This window comes from Hippopotamus amphibius, chromosome 1, assembly GCF_030028045.1.
Source record: "Hippopotamus amphibius kiboko isolate mHipAmp2 chromosome 1, mHipAmp2.hap2, whole genome shotgun sequence".
Classification (NCBI taxonomy): domain Eukaryota; kingdom Metazoa; phylum Chordata; class Mammalia; order Artiodactyla; family Hippopotamidae; genus Hippopotamus; species Hippopotamus amphibius.
In genome coordinates this window covers 94,002,563-94,021,461 of record NC_080186.1, presented here as the reverse complement: position 1 = coordinate 94,021,461, position 18,899 = coordinate 94,002,563, and the positions used below count along the sequence as shown (strand labels likewise).

General features: G+C 37.2%; 1 protein-coding gene across 2 annotated transcripts in view; it reads right to left on the bottom strand.

The window, feature by feature from the left end:
• Positions 1–18,899, bottom strand: part of NTNG1 (netrin G1) — a 322,383-nt gene that overhangs the window by 49,318 nt on the left and 254,166 nt on the right. The window contains exons 6-8 of one of the 2 annotated variants that reach the window (XM_057744743.1): positions 12,856–12,921; positions 10,450–10,509; positions 1,944–2,111 (exon numbers count right to left, since the gene is read on the bottom strand). The exons of the other annotated variant lie outside the window; for it this stretch is intronic. Coding sequence (XP_057600726.1) covers positions 1,944–2,111; positions 10,450–10,509; positions 12,856–12,921 — 294 coding nt within the window. The remainder of the gene's footprint in view (positions 1–1,943; positions 2,112–10,449; positions 10,510–12,855; positions 12,922–18,899) is intronic. 2 annotated transcript variants of the gene reach the window in all.

Genomic DNA, 18,899 nt, shown 5'->3' with positions numbered 1-18,899 from the left:
CCTGCTATGAGAAATTTTATGGGATAAAATCTTTTATTTGAAGGTCTTTTTCTTTGATTTATTTAAAATAATATGAAACTGATATTGTAAAATCAATTTACATCTTATTGTAATGTTTTATATTAAAAATGATTAGGTTTTATTCCTGTGTTCCTAGTGTTCCTATTTATTTTACCTTTTTCTCTTGTTTCCATATTTATAGTATGACATTTATATATTTTTACAAATGACATTCAGCGAAATGTAACTGCATTTGAAATATGGACAGCTATGTGCCTTTTGGTTTTTATTAATATTCTCAACTCTTTGTAACCCAAATGTTATAAAGGCAATTGAACCTCTTCTGTTCACAATCACAGTGGAATTGCTGTTGTCATCCTAAAAGCATACCATAAGTAAAAGTCTGACAAGCTTAGCTTTGCTAATTGTGTTAGGATAGTTGGGAGAAAGAGTTCAAGCTCTGAGGTCAGGAAACTAACTCTTTAGGAAAGCTGTATGCTTTGGGTCAATTTGCCTTACTTTTCTCAACTAGAAAATAGGGGAAGTTATCAGTGGAATACTTACCACCACAGTTTTGTTAATGAGGATTAATTAAAAAAAATTTGCAAGTCAATTCACAGTTTACCAAGTGTTTCCTGTGCATCCCATATGATACCAATTTGACCAGGAGTTCTCAATGACTTACCTAAGGCACACAGCTATTAAATAGCAAACTGGGACTTGAACCCAGTTCTCCAGCCTCTAAGTCCAGGGAGTCACAAATAATAAGGAAGCACTTTGAAAAATAGAACATACTATAGACATAAACAGTATTATAAAAACTTGCCCCATTTTAACTGAAAAAACTTGTCCAGCTATTTTGAGTGACACTTGGCAAATACCTATATAACACTGACACTCCAATCAGAAAACAATGACCCCAGAACTGAAGATTGATTTGATTCCTTTTTTGATGAAAAGATCACTTTTCATTTTTCAGCTCGGGTGTTCTATCTAGTCTCTATTTGAAAAAATCTACCTTTACCATTGCTTATATATTACCTACTGGTGTGATAACATATGCATGTACCCTTCATCATTTTGAATATATGCATTTCTTCAAAGTACATTATGAAGAGAAATTCCATTTCTTATTTCTTATTTTTCATCAGCTCCCTTTCTTAAAGATAGGTTCCACTATGCAAAAGGTAGGAGAAGCTTTTTTGGATGGGAAGGGCACCTGGTTTTCTCCAGCTGACGTGATCAGTAGTCACAGGGGCTGGAAAGAATGCTCAAGGGAACCCTGTGGCCCCAGTTTCTAGGGCTCATGTACTTTGGAAGCTAAGAGAATTAATTGCCTTGAATAGTTTTGAAAAATTGCTTCTCCTTTTGGGGGCTATCGGAAAATTCAATAAATGGAATTTCATTACGCTGGATGGAAAAGTCAGGCCAACTTCTACATTGCCAATTGCTAGCGGTTTTCAATCTAAATGGCAATATTTTAAATCAATATCTGTTGATTACCAATTCTACACAAAAGTTTGTGTCCTAATTTCTCATATCCATAAATCAAAACCTTATAATAAGTTTACATTTTGAAAGTTGAATGTACAACTTAAGATTTTAAGATCAGGTTGAAATGACCAGGTTTTAAGATTTCATGCAAAAAAAAAAAAAAAAGAATAAGAAGAAAGAAAAAGAAAAAGAAAATTCTTCATCTCTTAAACATGATTTTTTAGCTTGTCATCTATAAAGCAACAATAAGACAAGGATTCAAGATAAATCCCCAACTATGATTTCAATCAGCACAAGTGAATTCTTTTAGTCTGCCACAAGGATGTTTTCTCCATTGAGGAAGTTCATTCTGGCTCAGCTGTGGTGCAAATCACCAGCCTCTCCACCTTAAATACCTCCCCATCGCTTGAAAGGCACAGAACAATAGCTGAAATTATAATGGAACTGACCTATGCACACATTCTCATCGTCCAGCTGTGCAGAAGCATTTCTGAAGTAGCCCAGCCTGCATAACTCACAGTGCTGCCCTCTAGTGTTGTGTTTACAGCTCACGCAAATGACTGTATTTAGCAGATCGATATAACTGCATCGATTGGAGTGGCCGAAGCATTCACAATCTTGCAAGGAAGAACAGAAATGTATACAGAGTGTATACAGTCGCAGAGTAACAGCACACTACATGCTTGGGTAAAATGAGAAGTGGAGGAAAGATGGTGGAATGGCATTACATGTATGTGATTCCACATGACACACGGTGACCACAGGTGGTTGTGACTGGCATGGAAGTAGCATCTGTTTCAAGCAGGAGAGAAAGGTTGAACATTCAGAACATGATCAGAGAGTGTGAATTCTTGGCAGACAATATGAACAGAAGCATTTGCAGGTGTACACCTTTTAAAACTTGGGAAGGCTCTGTTTCCATTGATGCAAAAGTCTAATTTTTGCACGTCGAAAACTTTGCTGTCTTTGCATCACCCCCTTCACTTTCTCTTCATATTTGCAATCTTAAAAAAGAAGAAGGGATGAATGTCAGCAACTAAGGCCTGAGTCTGCCATCACCCATGGCTCCCGTGTTTAGAGTTTTACTATCGTTTATGTCAAGACAGTAACTCAGTCAGAGTTTCACAGAAGAAATCACGGCAAATTTAACAGGGATCTAGACAACCGAACAATTCCTTATTTTTGTTTTTTTCCAAATTGTAAGAGGAGAAGATGGGTTTTGTAAGCCTTTCATCAGGCCAAATCTGCACGTTTGCTTATGTGTGAGAGAAAATACAAAAAACGGAGATTATCAGTATGAAAAAAGTGCTCTTAAGATTTCCTTTTCTTGTAAGTTTCAAGCTAAGCCTGCTACAAAGAAGAGTCAGGCAGCTACCGTACCCTCAGATTTCTTTTCCTTTGTCTCCCCAAAATGTTGGAGATGCCTCTCGGGCTTAGGGGTGATGGTGATAAGAACTAGACAAGGAGGTGTGGGGAAGGGTGCAGAATGACTACATTGTCTCTCTTTTGCATCTCAACCAAAGCAAGTCATTCATCTACTCCACCCTTTTTAAAAGAGGTAAAAACAAAGCCTCTGTTGGTGCAGTTGTTACTAAATCAGACAGAAAAAAAAGTGAGAAGCAAGGAGGTGGGGAATCTGTTTGGCCTTCTCAAAACATGGGGATAGGCCTAGCTCACATCTACAAGCAAGGTCAACTAGGAAACTGCAAACCTAGTTTGTCTGAAAATATCCCTCTCGTTAATGTCTGGCTTTTATTTTATCCCACTGGGAAGCCAAACACGGTCACTCTTTGAGCCCATTCATTCATTCATTCACTCAATAAATAATTTACTCGGTTGGTCTATGTGTCAGGCACTATGTGAGGTGCTGAGTTACGCTTTTGGCCTAGATTAAAATTTTGGAAGTACGGCATTTGAAGACCAGAGTAAAAATGAGTAAGTGTTGACAAAATTAGTAAGGAAGGGTAATTATCTTTTTTTTTTTTTTTAATTAACATTCGGACACTCATCAGGAGAGTGGAGATTCATTTATATGAGTCAGTTACTATAGAAGATAGCTGAGGTCAAGGTCCTGACAGAATGAAATCAAATTTGGATAGAAGCAGAGGAGGACACGGGAAATGGTAAAGAGTAGAAGATACCCAGGAATAGGGTTAGCACCTTGGAGACCGGAGATGCTTAAGAGAAAGGCAAGAAGAGTGGGAGGTGCCTGAAAGCAAGCCGCTTCCTTAATAGGAGGCTAGCTTTGTCACTGTGTGCATGTGTGCTGGTGGTGGGGAGTGGGAGTGGGGATTCAGAGGAGCCAGAGGGAGAAGGAGAGTTCTGGGAGAAGGAGGCCATCTGAGAGGTGGAGTAAGAAAACCCTGCAAAAATTTAGTAGTTAAGGCATGCTAAATTAATAATAATAATAACAAGAAAAATAACAGAATTATGTTATCACCAAACTAAATTCTCTTAGAAAACAAGCATTTCACCCCCAGACATTACACCTCTCTGAATTCAACCTTATTTAAGCTGACATTTCTGATGCCCTAGGAAACCTAAAGGGCCTTCTCCAACCTCCCTTAGTTGAGGGATTGGAACAGGGAGAATCTTTCTGGCCTGGAGCTACCCCAGAGTAGCAGTTGCAGGGAAGAGACCCATGTCCCAAATCTAATTGCTTCTCAAGGACTTCTTCAGAGTTGCCTGGAAGTCCTGAGGAGTGGGCACTCACAACTCTGTCCTCAGGCACCCTCTCTAGAAGAGGTCCGGAAGTGTTTACTATTGTTCACATAACCCCATCCTAGACTGGTCCTTGGTGCACCTAATATAATTATTACAGATTTTTTTCAAAAGAATCTTTTATGTGCATAAATTCATCCTAGGAACTTTTCGGAATCACATAGAAGTCAGTCCTTGTTGTCAAGAAGCTTGTTTAGTGGGTAAGACAAACATGTGCTCAGATAACTAGAAAAAAAAAAGATGTGCTGAAAAACAAAACAAAACAACAAACCAAATAGAAACACAAGGTGATATAAGGAGAAAGTCATTTAACTTGAGAAGAATTAGGAAAAACTAACTTAAAACTGAATCTTCCATGAGGTCAGGTAAGGTTTATTTACCAAAAACAAAAAAAACAAAAAAAAAAAACAAGGAGGAAATGAGCATTTCCAGTGAAAGGAATACAGTGTGCAAAGACGTGGCATTGGAAAATGGGAGAGAACAGGGCTGGAGACGTTTCATATCACGGTTCCTTTGCGGGTAAGATCTGCCCAATAGCCAGCACTACATGTGGGGCTTCATCTGACAAAGATTTATCCATGAAAAAAATGTGTCTGTAGACATCCAAGTTCAATCAAGACCCAATCCATGAACCTTCGTAGACACTGTTACCTACTATTCTTTGAATTTAATGAATCTTATGCATTTCTGTGACAGTATGTGTTTCTGGGTCTTGTTTGAAAACCAATATATTAACTTTAATAGGACAGTTAAATAATGTAAATTACATAAATAATTATATACAAAACCATACACAGCTAAACACTCAATATTATAAACTTGTTTCACAAGATAAGAGGATATTTTAAATGTCTTATAATCTAAGAAACGAGCTAATAGTAACTATATTCCTTTAAAACGTCTCAGACTCTTCTGAGACTTTGATAAAGCCGTCTTCTCTGGCCATGCTATATTTGAGAATATAAAATAAAAAAAATCTTTGAAAACTGATTTGAAAAACGTGAGAGCACTATATAAATGCAAGACATTTCAACGCAATTATTACACTGCTGTATTATTTTTCAGTTTTCTGTTAATTTCCCACTCTTTGGGAACTAGTCTTTCCACACAGGCACAGAATCCACAAATGATCATTAATGATACAGGTAGAGCTGCACTATCCTGTTAAGATCCTGAAGGGATGATATTACTAGTTCAACAATTCTTTGATCCTCCTCCTTTCCCTTTTTAAAATATAGAGTCCATGGTCCATTCTTACAATCACTTCCTTTTACATACTCTCATCTCCCTCACCCCTAACCCCCAACCCCCAATTACAGTCTCCTGGGAAAATCTGATCCTGGTTAAATCCAACTCATCACTTCTCCATGCCTACTTCCCAGCAGCTAAATGTGGCTGGAATTTTTTTCCAATTATTTCAAAACAAGTCTCACTTTAAATTTATGGTCATAAACTTCAATAGGGCCTTCAGGGCATTCTGGCAACCCTTCCTGAACCAGGGGGCTTCTGGGCCACCACTCTCTCTTGGTTCACCTCCTTCCCCACTTATCCTTGCTTTTTCCTCCCTTCTTCTTTTTGTTGTATCTTCTCAAATGTCTCAGGACCCTTGCGCTTCTTTGCTCTTTAAGCTCACCCAAAGCCAGGAATTTTTATCCAGCCTCATGACTATAGCAACCATCAATATGCTGACTTTTCCAAAATAGTTATTTACAGCCTGGACCAATTTCTCAGTGAGGCTTCATCCAGACTGTACGTTCAGCTGCCTTCTTAATGTCTCCACTTGGACATTTAATAGATATCTCACCTTTAACATGTTCAAAACTGAGCTCATAGGTTACCTTCCCAAACCTGTTACTTACATGGGCAGCTGGACCTATCTCAACAAATGACAACTCCATTCCTCCAATTGCTTAGGTCAAAATTCCTGGAGTTGTTCTTGACACCAATCTTTTTCTCATCCCCCCGACCCCCCGTGCTGACAACCAATCACTCAGCATATCCTCTTGACTACACTTTTAAAATACATTCTAAATCTCACCACCTCTCACCATCTCATCCTTAGTGAAGGGCACCTGGATTATTGCTGTTTCCTCAAACTGCTTTCCTCTATTCCGTCTTTGTGATAGTCTTCTCCACACAGCTGTCAGAAGGACTCTTTTAAACTTAAGTTAGGTCATGACATCCCTTTGTCCATAATCCTAATGGCTTCCTGCCTCACTCAGAATAAAAGGCAGAGTTTGCGTTCATTTATTCCCAGTTGATCTGGGCCCTGGCTTCCCAGGGGCTCACCGCTATCACTCTCCTCCTCACTCTCTGTACAATGCCTACACATTGCTCTGCAAACATGCCAAACCCTCCCCCAGGGCCTTTGCATTTGCTGTTCCCTCTGTCTGGCCTACACCTCCCCCACACTTCCCTATGACTTGCTTCCGCACTTTGGTTTTAGGTCCTGCTCAAAGAAAATTCTGTGACTACTCTATCTGAAATAAAAGCTTCCGACCCAAACACATTAATCCACCCTCCCTCATTTCCTAATCCTGTTTAATTTTTTTGTAGAACTTAGAGCATCAGAAGACTAAATTAAAAAAAAAAATTTCTTCCTTAAACTTTGAGTATGAATACATGAGTGCAGACTGCGTCCGTTTTGTTCACAGATGTAAAGAGAACTCAAAACATCGCCTGGCACATACTAAGCACTCAAAAAATGTTGTCAAATGAATGAATCAATGAGTCAATGAATCAGTGATGATCCAGAGGGACCTAACTTTGGGAAAAGGAGAAAGACACAGAGGAAAGTTATGTTTAAATTCATTCCTCCACCATTCAAATTCCATAAGAGCGTCTGGCTATATCCTACATTTCAAAGAGTTTAGAAAAACAACAACCACACATCAAGCTATAACTGACTTAGTAAATATTTTAGCTGAGAGTTGACTATATGGCTATGCAGATTAGTTATTTAGGAAAAAGGAGATTTCTAAAAATTGCTATGGTTTTATATAGTTTTTCAATCTCAAACCACACTGTAGACTGTATTTTCTATATTCAGACAAGTTTTAATTACTGTTGTATAAACAAGCTAACGGGGTCCTCTAAAACACATTTTCATGGTGCGGCACACCATGCATTGGCAATGCATATTTACTGAGAACCACCTTATACCAGGGGACAGCGTGAATGAGGCCCAGCCCTGAAGCGTTCAGCGCAGAATTTCTCAACCTCAGCACTACGGACATCTTGGGCCCCAAATAACTCTTGGTTTTCCTGTATGTTGTAGGATATTCAGAAGTATCCCTGGCCTCTACCCACTAGAAGCAGTAGAAACTCCCAAGCTGTGACAACCAAAAGTCCCCTGGGGGAGCAAAATCCCCCATCTGACATATATGACATCATATAAGGCAGTTACGATAACATGGTACTTAAGAACTGGCTAGTTAAGAGCAATATAAGCTAGCAACGTTTTAGAAGAAAGAGAGTTCAAAGTTGTCTTTCTAGATCAGGAAAGACTCAAACCTCTTCTAAGGTTTAAAGACTCTTTCTGACTGAGATTGGCTGGAGAAGGCCTGGGGAGGTAGGAGCTATAGAAAAACAAGAGGTCGGAGAGAAAGAGAATGAAAGAAAAAGAATGTTATGAATAGGAGGTGGGGTTAAATGTCTTGGTGTCTTCTTTCTTACTGTTCCCCATGTTGCCTCTAATTCCATTATTATATCATCTATGTGCTGTAATATGATATACACTATGGAATATGAGAAAGTACTCTGAATGTGGCACAGGTAGGGTTAGTTATTTATTTCAGGGCCGAATGTGGAGAGCTTATTCAAAGTCAGAGCTGGTGAAAATTGGTTTTAGTCACTGAAAAAGAAAGAATGTGGAAAAAAAGACTTTAGATAGACAGAAGGTGAAGGAATTAGAATTCTCAAAGAGTATTCTCCCTTCATTACATTAGCAGTCAGCAAGCCCCCAGGGGCCTCCTCCAGGGGTGGGCGTGAAGAGGTTGCAGGTTTTCCTCGTTCTTCCCCCACCCTCACCCCCACCCCGTCTTGCAACCTCAGGTAGCTTTTGAAGCCCTTCCATATACATCATTAGATAACAATGTGGATTGTTCTATCACAAAATTTACCTTGTTGGGTGGCTTTTTCTGCCTGTGGAAATGTGTTCAGATCTCATGAGTGCTGTGACCCCAAAAAACGAGAGATTCAATGATGCAGGGTCAAATTTCAGGTTAAGAGGCCTCTTGTAGAAACACATACCACAGTGTTCACTGCAGCACTATTTACAATAGCCAGGACATGGAAGCAACCTAAATGCCCTTCAACAGATGAATGGATAAAGAAGATGCGGCACATGTATACAATGGAATATTACTCAGCCATAAAAAAGAATGAAATTGAGTTATTTGTAGTGAGGTGGAAGGACCTAGAGTCTGCCATACAGAGAAAGTAAGCCAGAAATAGAAAAATAAATAAAATACGCTAACTCATATACATGGAATCTAAAAAAATGGTACTGATGAACCCAGTGACAGGGCAAGAATAAAGATGCAGATGTAGAGAACGGACTTGAGGACACGGGGTGGGGGTGGGGTGAAGGGGAAGCTGGGAGAAGTTGGAGAGAAGCTGGGACGAAGCTGGAGAGTAGCACTGACATATATACACAACCAAATGTAAAATAGATAGCTAGTGGGAAGCTGCTGCATAACACAGGGAGATCAGTTTGATGATGGGCGATGACTTAGAGGGATGGGATAGGGAGGGTGGGAGGGAGTCGCGGGAGGGAGGGGATATGGGGATATATGTATAATATACAGCTGATTCACTTTGTTGTACAGCAAAAACTGGCACAACAGTGTAGAACTATTATACTCCAATAAAGAGCTTAAAAAAATAAATAAAATATCTATTAAGCATCACACACACACACACAAAAAGAGGCCTCTTTATAGCCAGTGCTTGACATGACAGAAAAAAGATGGACTCTATAAAAGTCCCTAATGCTTCCTTTCTCCTTCACCTCCTTGGTTTCTTTGTGTAGGTTTGCATATCATAGATAAGGAGCGACATCCCTACTGCGGCATCAATGACTGCCTTATGATATACACACATGCCCAAATAGGCTTAACACCCTATGAATCTGCAGCTGCTCTGTTCCTAAAGGCCTTAGTTCCCCATATTTCAAATCCATTTGGATTCCCCTCAAAAGGGCACTGTCAATGTTTGATATGTAAAAGCACATTGTGAGGGAAGTTTAAGACACGGTTTAAGTACTATTGATTTCCCTTTCCCATCTTCTGACCAGCTTCCTCCTTTTCTCTATATGCCACAGAAGGACCAATTCAAGTTGATTAAAATCTGAAATATGATTTGACTCTTTTCAATAAGGAATACGGAAGCTATTATGGTCATTTTCACCAAGTGAGTCAAACCAAATTCAGATATTGTTAATAAATATATTTCTTTGTAAGAAGTGTTTCTTGAAAAACAAAAATAAAAAAAGAACACCTCCAAACATGACATATACTCAACAGTCAAGGGTGGAAAACAAGACACACCTGTCACATAGGACATTTAAAGGAAAATGGTGAAATAAAAACAGAAGACTTTATGTTTCCTGAAAAATCTTCAGTCTGTGAATGACAGATGCTAGCTGGAATGGGCCATTCATGAGTCACAGATGAGCTTCTGCTCACTTTCATTTAAAGAAAGTAACGTAACTATTATTTTTGGGTCATAATCAATGCTTAACCCGGTATACCTCTTCACTAGTATTAGTTCAAATTCATTTCAAACAATGTTTGGAAGTAGAAATTCCAAGGTATTTCATTTGTCAAATGGGCTCCATACATGAACCTACCATTCTGTTCTCATGAAAAGCATCCTTGAAACTCACTGTATGTGAGTTTCCTTATTTTCAATGCAAATGAGTAACAATGTTAATACTCTAACAGTCATGTTCTAAACAGGAACCTAAAGTGTTATAATTCTTATTCACACATTAATCTTTCAGAAAACAAATATTGCAGCATTTTAAATTTGCAGCAGTCAAATTTCTGCATGAAGCTTTTTCCCTCTTACAGATGACATTCTCAGTACTGTTTGATGCATTGATTGTTATCAGTCAACATGCCTCACCAATAAGCTGATGGGTACACTTCACAGATATTCCAGATTCATACAGTGCAATGTTTCACAACACATAACACCATGAGATCACTGTATGAATCCAAGAATTCCTACCTCTCTTGTGGTTTGCAACTTGAACAGAAGAAACTGTTGACAAAGCTAATTTGGGAGCAACTGGATAGGTTTAAAAGAATGAACAGCACATTAGAAACAATAGTGAAACGTTCAAATTGTAATTACTTATCATCAACCCACTTGAAAAGTAGCCCTAAATGAAGACACTATTTGTGTCTGTTGTTTCTGGGAGTTTGTTTCAATCACAAAGGTATTTGGCTGAAAATGGTTTGACCTTGTCAGTAATAAAGTTTAGAAGGTTTATTTTCAGAGGCAAAAAGAATTACCATTTAAGACGAGAATCCAGATATGCAGAGATTATGCCAATAACAATATGGATATTAGGATCCCCTATCGTCCTTCTCTTAAAATAGTAGTTGTGTTGTTGAGTTAATTAGCAATATAATTGTCTCAATTCACCATGCCTTTGTCTCTGCATAACCATAAGCTCATCTACATATAAACCAGTTAGATTATTTTTGCCGAATTGATTAGACATCACAGAGCATAGTCACAATGGTCAACCATTCAGCAGAATCTGGATCTCAGTCTCGGAGTCAGAATTTACCTTTCAAAAATGTAGTCTTTTTCTCAACACATTACGTTTATGACATCAGTTTGTTAATGGCAGGAGTTTCTGTCTAAGTTTGCCTGCCTTTTTTTCCAATTGTTTGTGAAGAGCTGCTTGTGAAAGTAGCATAAACAAGATAGAGTCTGATGCTCTTTGCAGATGTTGACCTGTTAAATTACATCTGCACAGAACTGACCTCTGCTAGAAAGTGCACCTTTAGCTAAAATTTCAAGTTCAAGCACTTTATTCAACTGTGCGCTTCACAAATAAATTTATTTGAACTCATTATCTACATTCTAAAAAGTGCAACTGGCATTAACTAAAGATATTTCTGAAAGCTTTTAGTCTTGTGACACACACACAAAAGCAAAATAATTAAATGGGTCCGTTTCAGGTTTTGAACAATGCATAATCTTTTTCAGCACAAAACTCACTGTGGAGAAGTGTTAAGTCTTAGATCCTGTCTTGTAATAATTTGTCGAGCTATGAAATTCAATATGAGATACTGAGTGACATTTCACTGAAGATGCTCTCACTGAACTTGCCAAGGAACAAAGCCACTAAACCTCCCTACAATCCTCATAGAATTATACTAATGGGGTGAGCTTGATCTGTATTTCTTCTTCCACATATGTATGCAGAAACTTGAAAAAATTCATTTGGAGCAGATGATTAAGATAATTCTATTTGCTAGTAATATATGTATCTAGGACAGTCTTGATTTCATCACTCTGATCAAGGACTAAAAATGCAGCCCTTCCAATTTGACTCCTCAACAAATTGCGAATATATTTTGTTTTGCTTAGTAGCTATTTCCTGGATCCTCCTTTTGTTCATTTCCTCCTCCATCTGTATTCATTAGAGCTTAAAAGGAACATCCTGTGTATAACGAAGGAAGGTGGAAGTCAAAGATGTGCCTTTTTTTTGTGAGAAGTAAGGACGCAAAAGAAGACAACCTTCTATTAATATAAACTATTTATACATGTCTATGTATATCTATAGGCTAGATGTTAATGTAATTTTAACATTACACTGCATCTTACGAATTTTATTGGCCAGTTTTTAAAGGTTCTATTTCTTCCTGTGTAATCACAATGCTGTCTGTCAGCTGCATTTATTATTTATTTATTTATTTATTATGTTAGAAGGCAGAAAATAATTACTTCCCTAAGGATAGAAAAAAAAAACAGGTTGTACTTAATCCTGGCAGAAATTATTGTTAATTCATAAAGGATTAAAAGAGGGAAAGCCCCGACAGAGAAAATATACTGTGATGTGGGAGGGAGAGACAGAGAGAGACAAAAAGAGAAAGAGAGACAGAGAGAGAGAGACAGAGGGGGAGAGAGATCGAGAGATCCAAATTCCTGCCAGTCAATATGGAACAGCAGTTAAAAAAAAAAGCAGGTCTCTTTGGGATTACAATACTGCCTTTACGTATTTTCCCTGACCCTCAATACAACCGACGTACCAGTCAGTTTACTAAAGCAAAGCAAAAGGGAGACAGTGGAAGGACACCTGTGTTACAAATTTTTAAGATATATTATTTACACTTCCCACTGTGATGGCAACCAAACTCCAGGCTTCTCTTGGGAGTGGCTGACACTGAATGTAAAGTTGATAAAGTGCTTATAACTTCTATGCCATCTAATTTCTTCTGCATCTTTTACTATAATATTTCTGGGACACTCTTCATATTAGAAAAAATATTTGAATTATGATTCTTTCAAAGACATGGCATTTATGATAAAGCTCTTATTTAGTGCTAAAGAATAGAATATGGGATTTTCCCCCTAAACGTGGGATTTTATATCAGTAGGAATTTTACATGCTCCTACCTTGTTTTGGGTTAGAAACCTCAAGGGAAGAAATATTCGGCCATATCCTATTAAACTTTGGAGGATCTGCATGCATCAGGAAAAATCAGGGTATGTTATTTTCAGCTATAATGTCATTTGGTCTAAACATAAAACTATATGGACAAAGACACAAACCACACATCTGCTTTTTAACTTGGCTGTGATGCATTTAACAAAACATGACTCCCACACCGAACAAGAGCAAGCAATTGATGATTCCCAAAACATTGAATGGACATTAAATATATAGCCCGTTCCCTAACAAAGCTGTATACATTAACTTTTGCAATAAAGTAGAGTGGCCTTACAAATAACCAAACAGGGACTTCAGCAATTCAAATCATTATATAAAGCTGGTGCCTGAAACTAGAAGATAACGGGAAAGAAATAATTTCTCACTTGAGGATTCCATTCTCTGCAATTTATATTTATAGATACGAGCTGGTTACATTAGTCTTCAGGAGAGATTCTTTAGGGTATGTTTTAAGTGTGAGCCATTATCTCTACAAAGAAGTGGATTTATTTCCTATTTTTATTTATGCAATTTCTCAGAGAAGGAAAGAGAAGGATTACTGGTGGTTCTGGCTTACGGAGAATAGTCCAAGGTGCTTCCGATCATATCTAAAGTTTGTATATATGGGTGTGTATATGTTTTTGTGATGTTTTTAACTCAAAATGTATTTCTAAAGTTATTGGTTTCAATCTAGAAATAATTATAAACATTTTTAATTTAAGAATTAACGTTATTTCTTTCTTAGATTCACCCATATTAAAAAAAAAATGACTCTGGAAAAGCAGAACAGCCAGGTTTAGGATTGGGTGCTTTAAAACTATTTTGCTAAGATACATAGGCCATAACTATTAAAGCAGTTATTTCATGACTCAAATCTACCATTCACTGAGATCAGCTCAAAACCATATGTCTAGTGTTGTCCTTTAGGAACACTCAAGTCCACAAGGAGATTTCCTTCCTCTACACTCCTATAGCATGTTACCTTCTGTGCTCCTTTTTTCTCATTGATATGTGGATAGGCATAAGTTTCAATATTGCTAGTTTAAATTTTATGTCTATTTCTTGTCTCTGTAATTAAATTGGATCTCTTTGAGGAAGGGCAAAGCCTTCCAGAAGGCCTCAGTTAATATCTAATAACTGGGTAATTGATATCAAGTGGCTAGGCTCCTGTAAACAGGTATTATCAGATTGTTTCCTCCATAATTAGATTATAGTGAATAACATTCTTGCAAGACATGGAATTTTCACCACAACTTTGGTTTTTTACTATTTGTTAGAAAAGCTGATCTACTGTTGCTCTGTGTGTGTGTGTGTATACACACAAAGGCAAAGGAAATCTTAATATTCATATTGCTGTATCTGTCAAAATTTATACATGAAAAAAGAATGTAATGATTTTCCACATCTATATCCAGGTGTTACTAAATAAATAGGTATTTGGTAACATGTAGGCAAAATATGCAAGTTATTGACTGAATGTTAAGCCTACTTGACCTGTGATGATCACTATTGAAAAACAAATGATTTCTAGAATTTTTTTAAAAATAGTTTTTGATGTGGACCATTTTTAAAGTCTTTATTGAATTTGTTACAACATTGCTTGTATTTTATGTTTTGTTTTTTTGGCCCCGAGGCATGTGGGATCTTAGCTCCCTGACCAGGGTTTGAACCCACACCCCCTGCATTGGAAGGCAAAGTCTTAACCACTGGACCACCAGGGAAGTCCCTAGAAATTGCTTATTTAGAAGAGATTTCAAACCACTGTTACAGTTTTATATAGAAAATATCTATTTATATTATTAGCATCAAATTAAGAAAAATTTAGTTCTTTGAAATGGTTCTCTCCATTTTTTTCCACAGGAGAGGCAAACACACGTCATATGTGGGAGTGATGCTTGTAAATTTAATGTTAAGTATTCAGTGGCTTGGTTTTCTTGATGAAATGAAAGTGATAATATAATTAATCATTTTGTTATAAGCTTTCTCAAGAAATTTAAAAACAAAATTTTATACTAAATTTATAAGTGAGTTTTGAAAATTAACTTTATAAATTAAGCTCTATTCCATATTCCAATGTAATAAATATTTGTTTACGCCTATATTTTAGTATAATCTTTTATGATTTTTCCCCAGGATGCTGAGGTTCCATTTTGAGGATCTTCTTACATGTATAAAAAATTAATGTAGGTCATTCTATGTTTGAATTGTTAACTACTTGACCTGTGTGAAATTATCAAGATAGACACTTCAGTTACAATCTGATCCCTAGCTAGAAGGTAATTTTCTTCTGTATTGTGTACTTATGACAGTTTCTTGAGGGATGAATGTAGCTTTTGTGTTTGGGAATATAACTGACTTTTTTTCCAAATGATTTTCATTATACGGGATGCCCAATCTTCCTGAAAAATTAAAACTCAGAACCACCAGCAGTCATCATGTGGAAATCCTAATCTCATCTATGTATATCTTTAGTGGGCCAAATTTTTTGTGTGATGTCTTTTCCTTGGGAGGAAAAATGTCCTGAAAAAAAAAAGATATTGAAATTTGTGGACCCTAGGCTTCTATAGCATGTTACTGTCTGGGCTTACATGTTTTAATATTTGGTCATCATGCAATTTTTAATTTAATATCGCATCTTAATATTTTAAAATTTTTATTTTGTTTTATAATTGCAAGGCCAAGTAAGAAAACAACTTAAAATTAGCCAGTTACTGTCTGGCTACTCTTGTTACTCGAAGACCCTGGCACGTATAAATATTCAATCAATATTGCTAACAAATGTTTAATTCCTAGACTTAAAGTGGGCACATTGGAGTGTACATTAATTGTATAATTGAAACAAATTCTATGTTATCCTATTCAGTTCTAATAAAAGTCTTTGCATAACATGAAGCCTCTGAGAATTTTTAGCCAGTGGCCACTTACTTCAAGTAGTTAGAAACTGCAAAGAGAAAAAAAAATAATGGTACATCAAAAGTATTGGTATTGCTTCTAGGTGAACTGTTGCAGAATTTATTAATTTCATTCTTTCATGAATTAACTAAGGAATATCTTTGGGTCATATGAAGGTCTCAAAATGGTAGTATGTTGCAAGGCAAAGAGTACTAGGAATCAGATAGGGGATCTGGTCCCAGTTCTGTTGAGTAGCTGTTTGGCTATTAATTCCTTGGACTTCAATTTCTTCATCTGTAAGATAAAGCTGCTGGACTAAAAGATCTCTATAGTTTCTCTCAGTTGTTAAATTCCATCACTCCAATGGTTCTTTCATGGTCTAGCAGTGTCACAGTAAAGTTCACAGAAGGATGAAGCCTGTTGGAATGAAGCACATGCTCTTTGGAGAATCTTAGGGGGTTTAGGGGATTATGAATCCCCTGTGTGGAGGGAAAATTATTGCTGCACGTTGTAACTGTGGACCTTTGGCTGTCATAGGGAAACCCAAGCTGGAGTTGAGAAATTACTACTGAGGTGAGGGGAGGGATCAGCATACGTGTCCAGTGGGACTGTAGATGGCCAATCCTTCAAGAATTGCCTTTTATGGAAATCCCTACTTCTCAAGGATCCTGGTCCCACACATCTGGGAAAACGGACTGAACTCATCTTGATGATCTCCAAAGACTTCGGCGTGGGGAATATGGAGACCAAGATTACATACTCTGCCACTGTCCCCTTTAAAAAGAAACAAAATATCTGAAATGCCCATCATATGCTATTACTCTATTGTCATTGCTAAATTTTCAAATTACATCTATGGGAAGCCTAGGAAATACCTATTTAGAGGAAATTTATTTCAGATATGGTACATGTAAATAGAACTTGGACTGGATTCAAATCCCAGTTTTACCACTTGGACAAGTTCCTTAACTTCTCTGAGTCTAAGGTTTCTTATACATAAAATGGGATAATGACAGTAGCTACTGGTTGTTGTCACAGCTGAATGAGTTAATATTTGCTTGTCATTGTAGTGAGCATTCAAGAAATGTCAGCTCTTGTTTTTTTCTTAATTGAAGTATAGTTGATTAACAATGTTGTGTTAGCTCTTATTGTCCTATTTGTGGTTGCTGTTGTAATAAAAAGATTATTGTAGTATAAACAGTTTTTACTGAATTGAAGTAGAGGTAATAATGGGCTCCCCCTATTTCTTGCAATCTTAATTGTTCCCAAAGCAAGTGATCTGGATATGTAAAAAAGCTCACTTAAGATACAACTTACTTTAGGGAATAATCTGGTTCTAGGGCCTACATTGATTAGGACTACTGTTTAGAAAGCAATATAAATTATTTTGGAATACTGTGGAAAAGATTTGATTTTTATCACTTAAAGATAAAATGTTAATTTTCAAGTTTCTTTCAGTTTAGAAGCACATCAGTTTCGGCTATGAATCGAATATATACCTTGCCTGAATTTTTTTTTCTTTTTTCATTAAGGAGAGACTCAGAAAACTGGTATGTGACAATCTGGTTGTGGCACTTGAAACTCGTTTTCATGAACCAGAAAAACTAGGATTCTAGTTATAAAAATGAGAGCTTGGAAAAAAGTTTTTCTCCTTTGTGCCCCAAGGAAAACTCTTCGCACTGTAAGTTGGAGAGAGCTAGGTTAGAACTGCTAAACTTGATCATCTATTGCTGACACCATAGTGAATGAAGCGGCAAGGAAGCTTGAAGCAGAAGGCTAAAAACACTTTATTTACATCAAGAAAGCTTTAGAGTTAGGGTTTTAGAATACTGTCTTCTATCATACATGCACTCACTTAGCATGAATCATAGGCAGCTTTCAACTCATTTTGTGGATACCCTTTAAAACCAGAGTAAATTGTGCCTATGCTTTCCCATGGTTTTTTTTTTTTTTTCTTTTTCTGGACTAGTCTACTTTGTAGTATTTCATACATTAGTCATTTAATTAAATGAGAAGGTGAATGAATTCTAAAGAGTCCTATTTTGGAAACTGGACATTGAGCTAGAACCCTGTCTTGGCTACTATCCAGATGACTTAGATGATTCAATTAAGCCTTAGTTGCCTTGTCTACAAAATGGGGATGTTGGATGAGTGCTCTTTAAGTTTACTAAAGCACTAATTTTTACATATTTTTTTGGTTCTGAAATATGGTGGGAAACAGGGTGCCACCGTGGATATGAAAAGCCACTGCTGGGAGGATGTTAGTGAGCCTTCATGAAACATCCTTCTTCCAGGAGCGTATGGGGAAAACATTAGGTAGAGACAAAGTTACAAGGTCCCTTTGGATTTGTGCAGTTATTGCTCTTCTTCCTCAGGGAGCTTGGAAATGACGTTATTGATGTCTATAAAGGAATCTATAGATAACCCTAAAGCTCTTCAGAAGAAACCCCTAAGGCCTTGGAGGTAATCTTACCACCTTTACAGTGATCTGCCTACTCTCAGAAATACAGCGTCATTAAACTGCTAGGGAAGATACAGTTTAATGCAATAGTGGTAAGGCTGTCCTTGAGACGGCACACATATATATATTTTTTTGCTATAAGTGAATATGTCATAAACATTTGGATTTTTACTGTCATAGAATATGTACAAGCATGTTTCACAATGTGCATAACATTTCATGAACTGTGCCATGTTCTATAACATATGTAACATCTTTACGTTTCCCCTCTCCCTCAGCTTACTGAGGATGTTTATCATTGATGGCAGTAGAGGAAGGGCACATTTTGATGTAGCTTCTGTTGACCACACAGTGCAGTATAAGAAAATGAACTTCTGTTTTTCTCCAGGACACTAAAGTTCCCTACACAGAAATGGGTCAATTCAGGGATCACCAAGTCTAAGGTGTAATGTATTAGATTGGAAAGAGTCTGAAGCAGGAGCCAATAAATTTAGAATTTTTCTTTCTAACCTCTTTCACTTGGTATAACGCTATGAGCGCAGCTTTTGGAGTCAGACAGGCCTTCCTGGCCGTATCACATTTGGTAAATCACTCAGACACTCTGAGCCTCCGATCCACCATTTGTAAAATGGAATTCTGCAGACGTGTGGCGATATC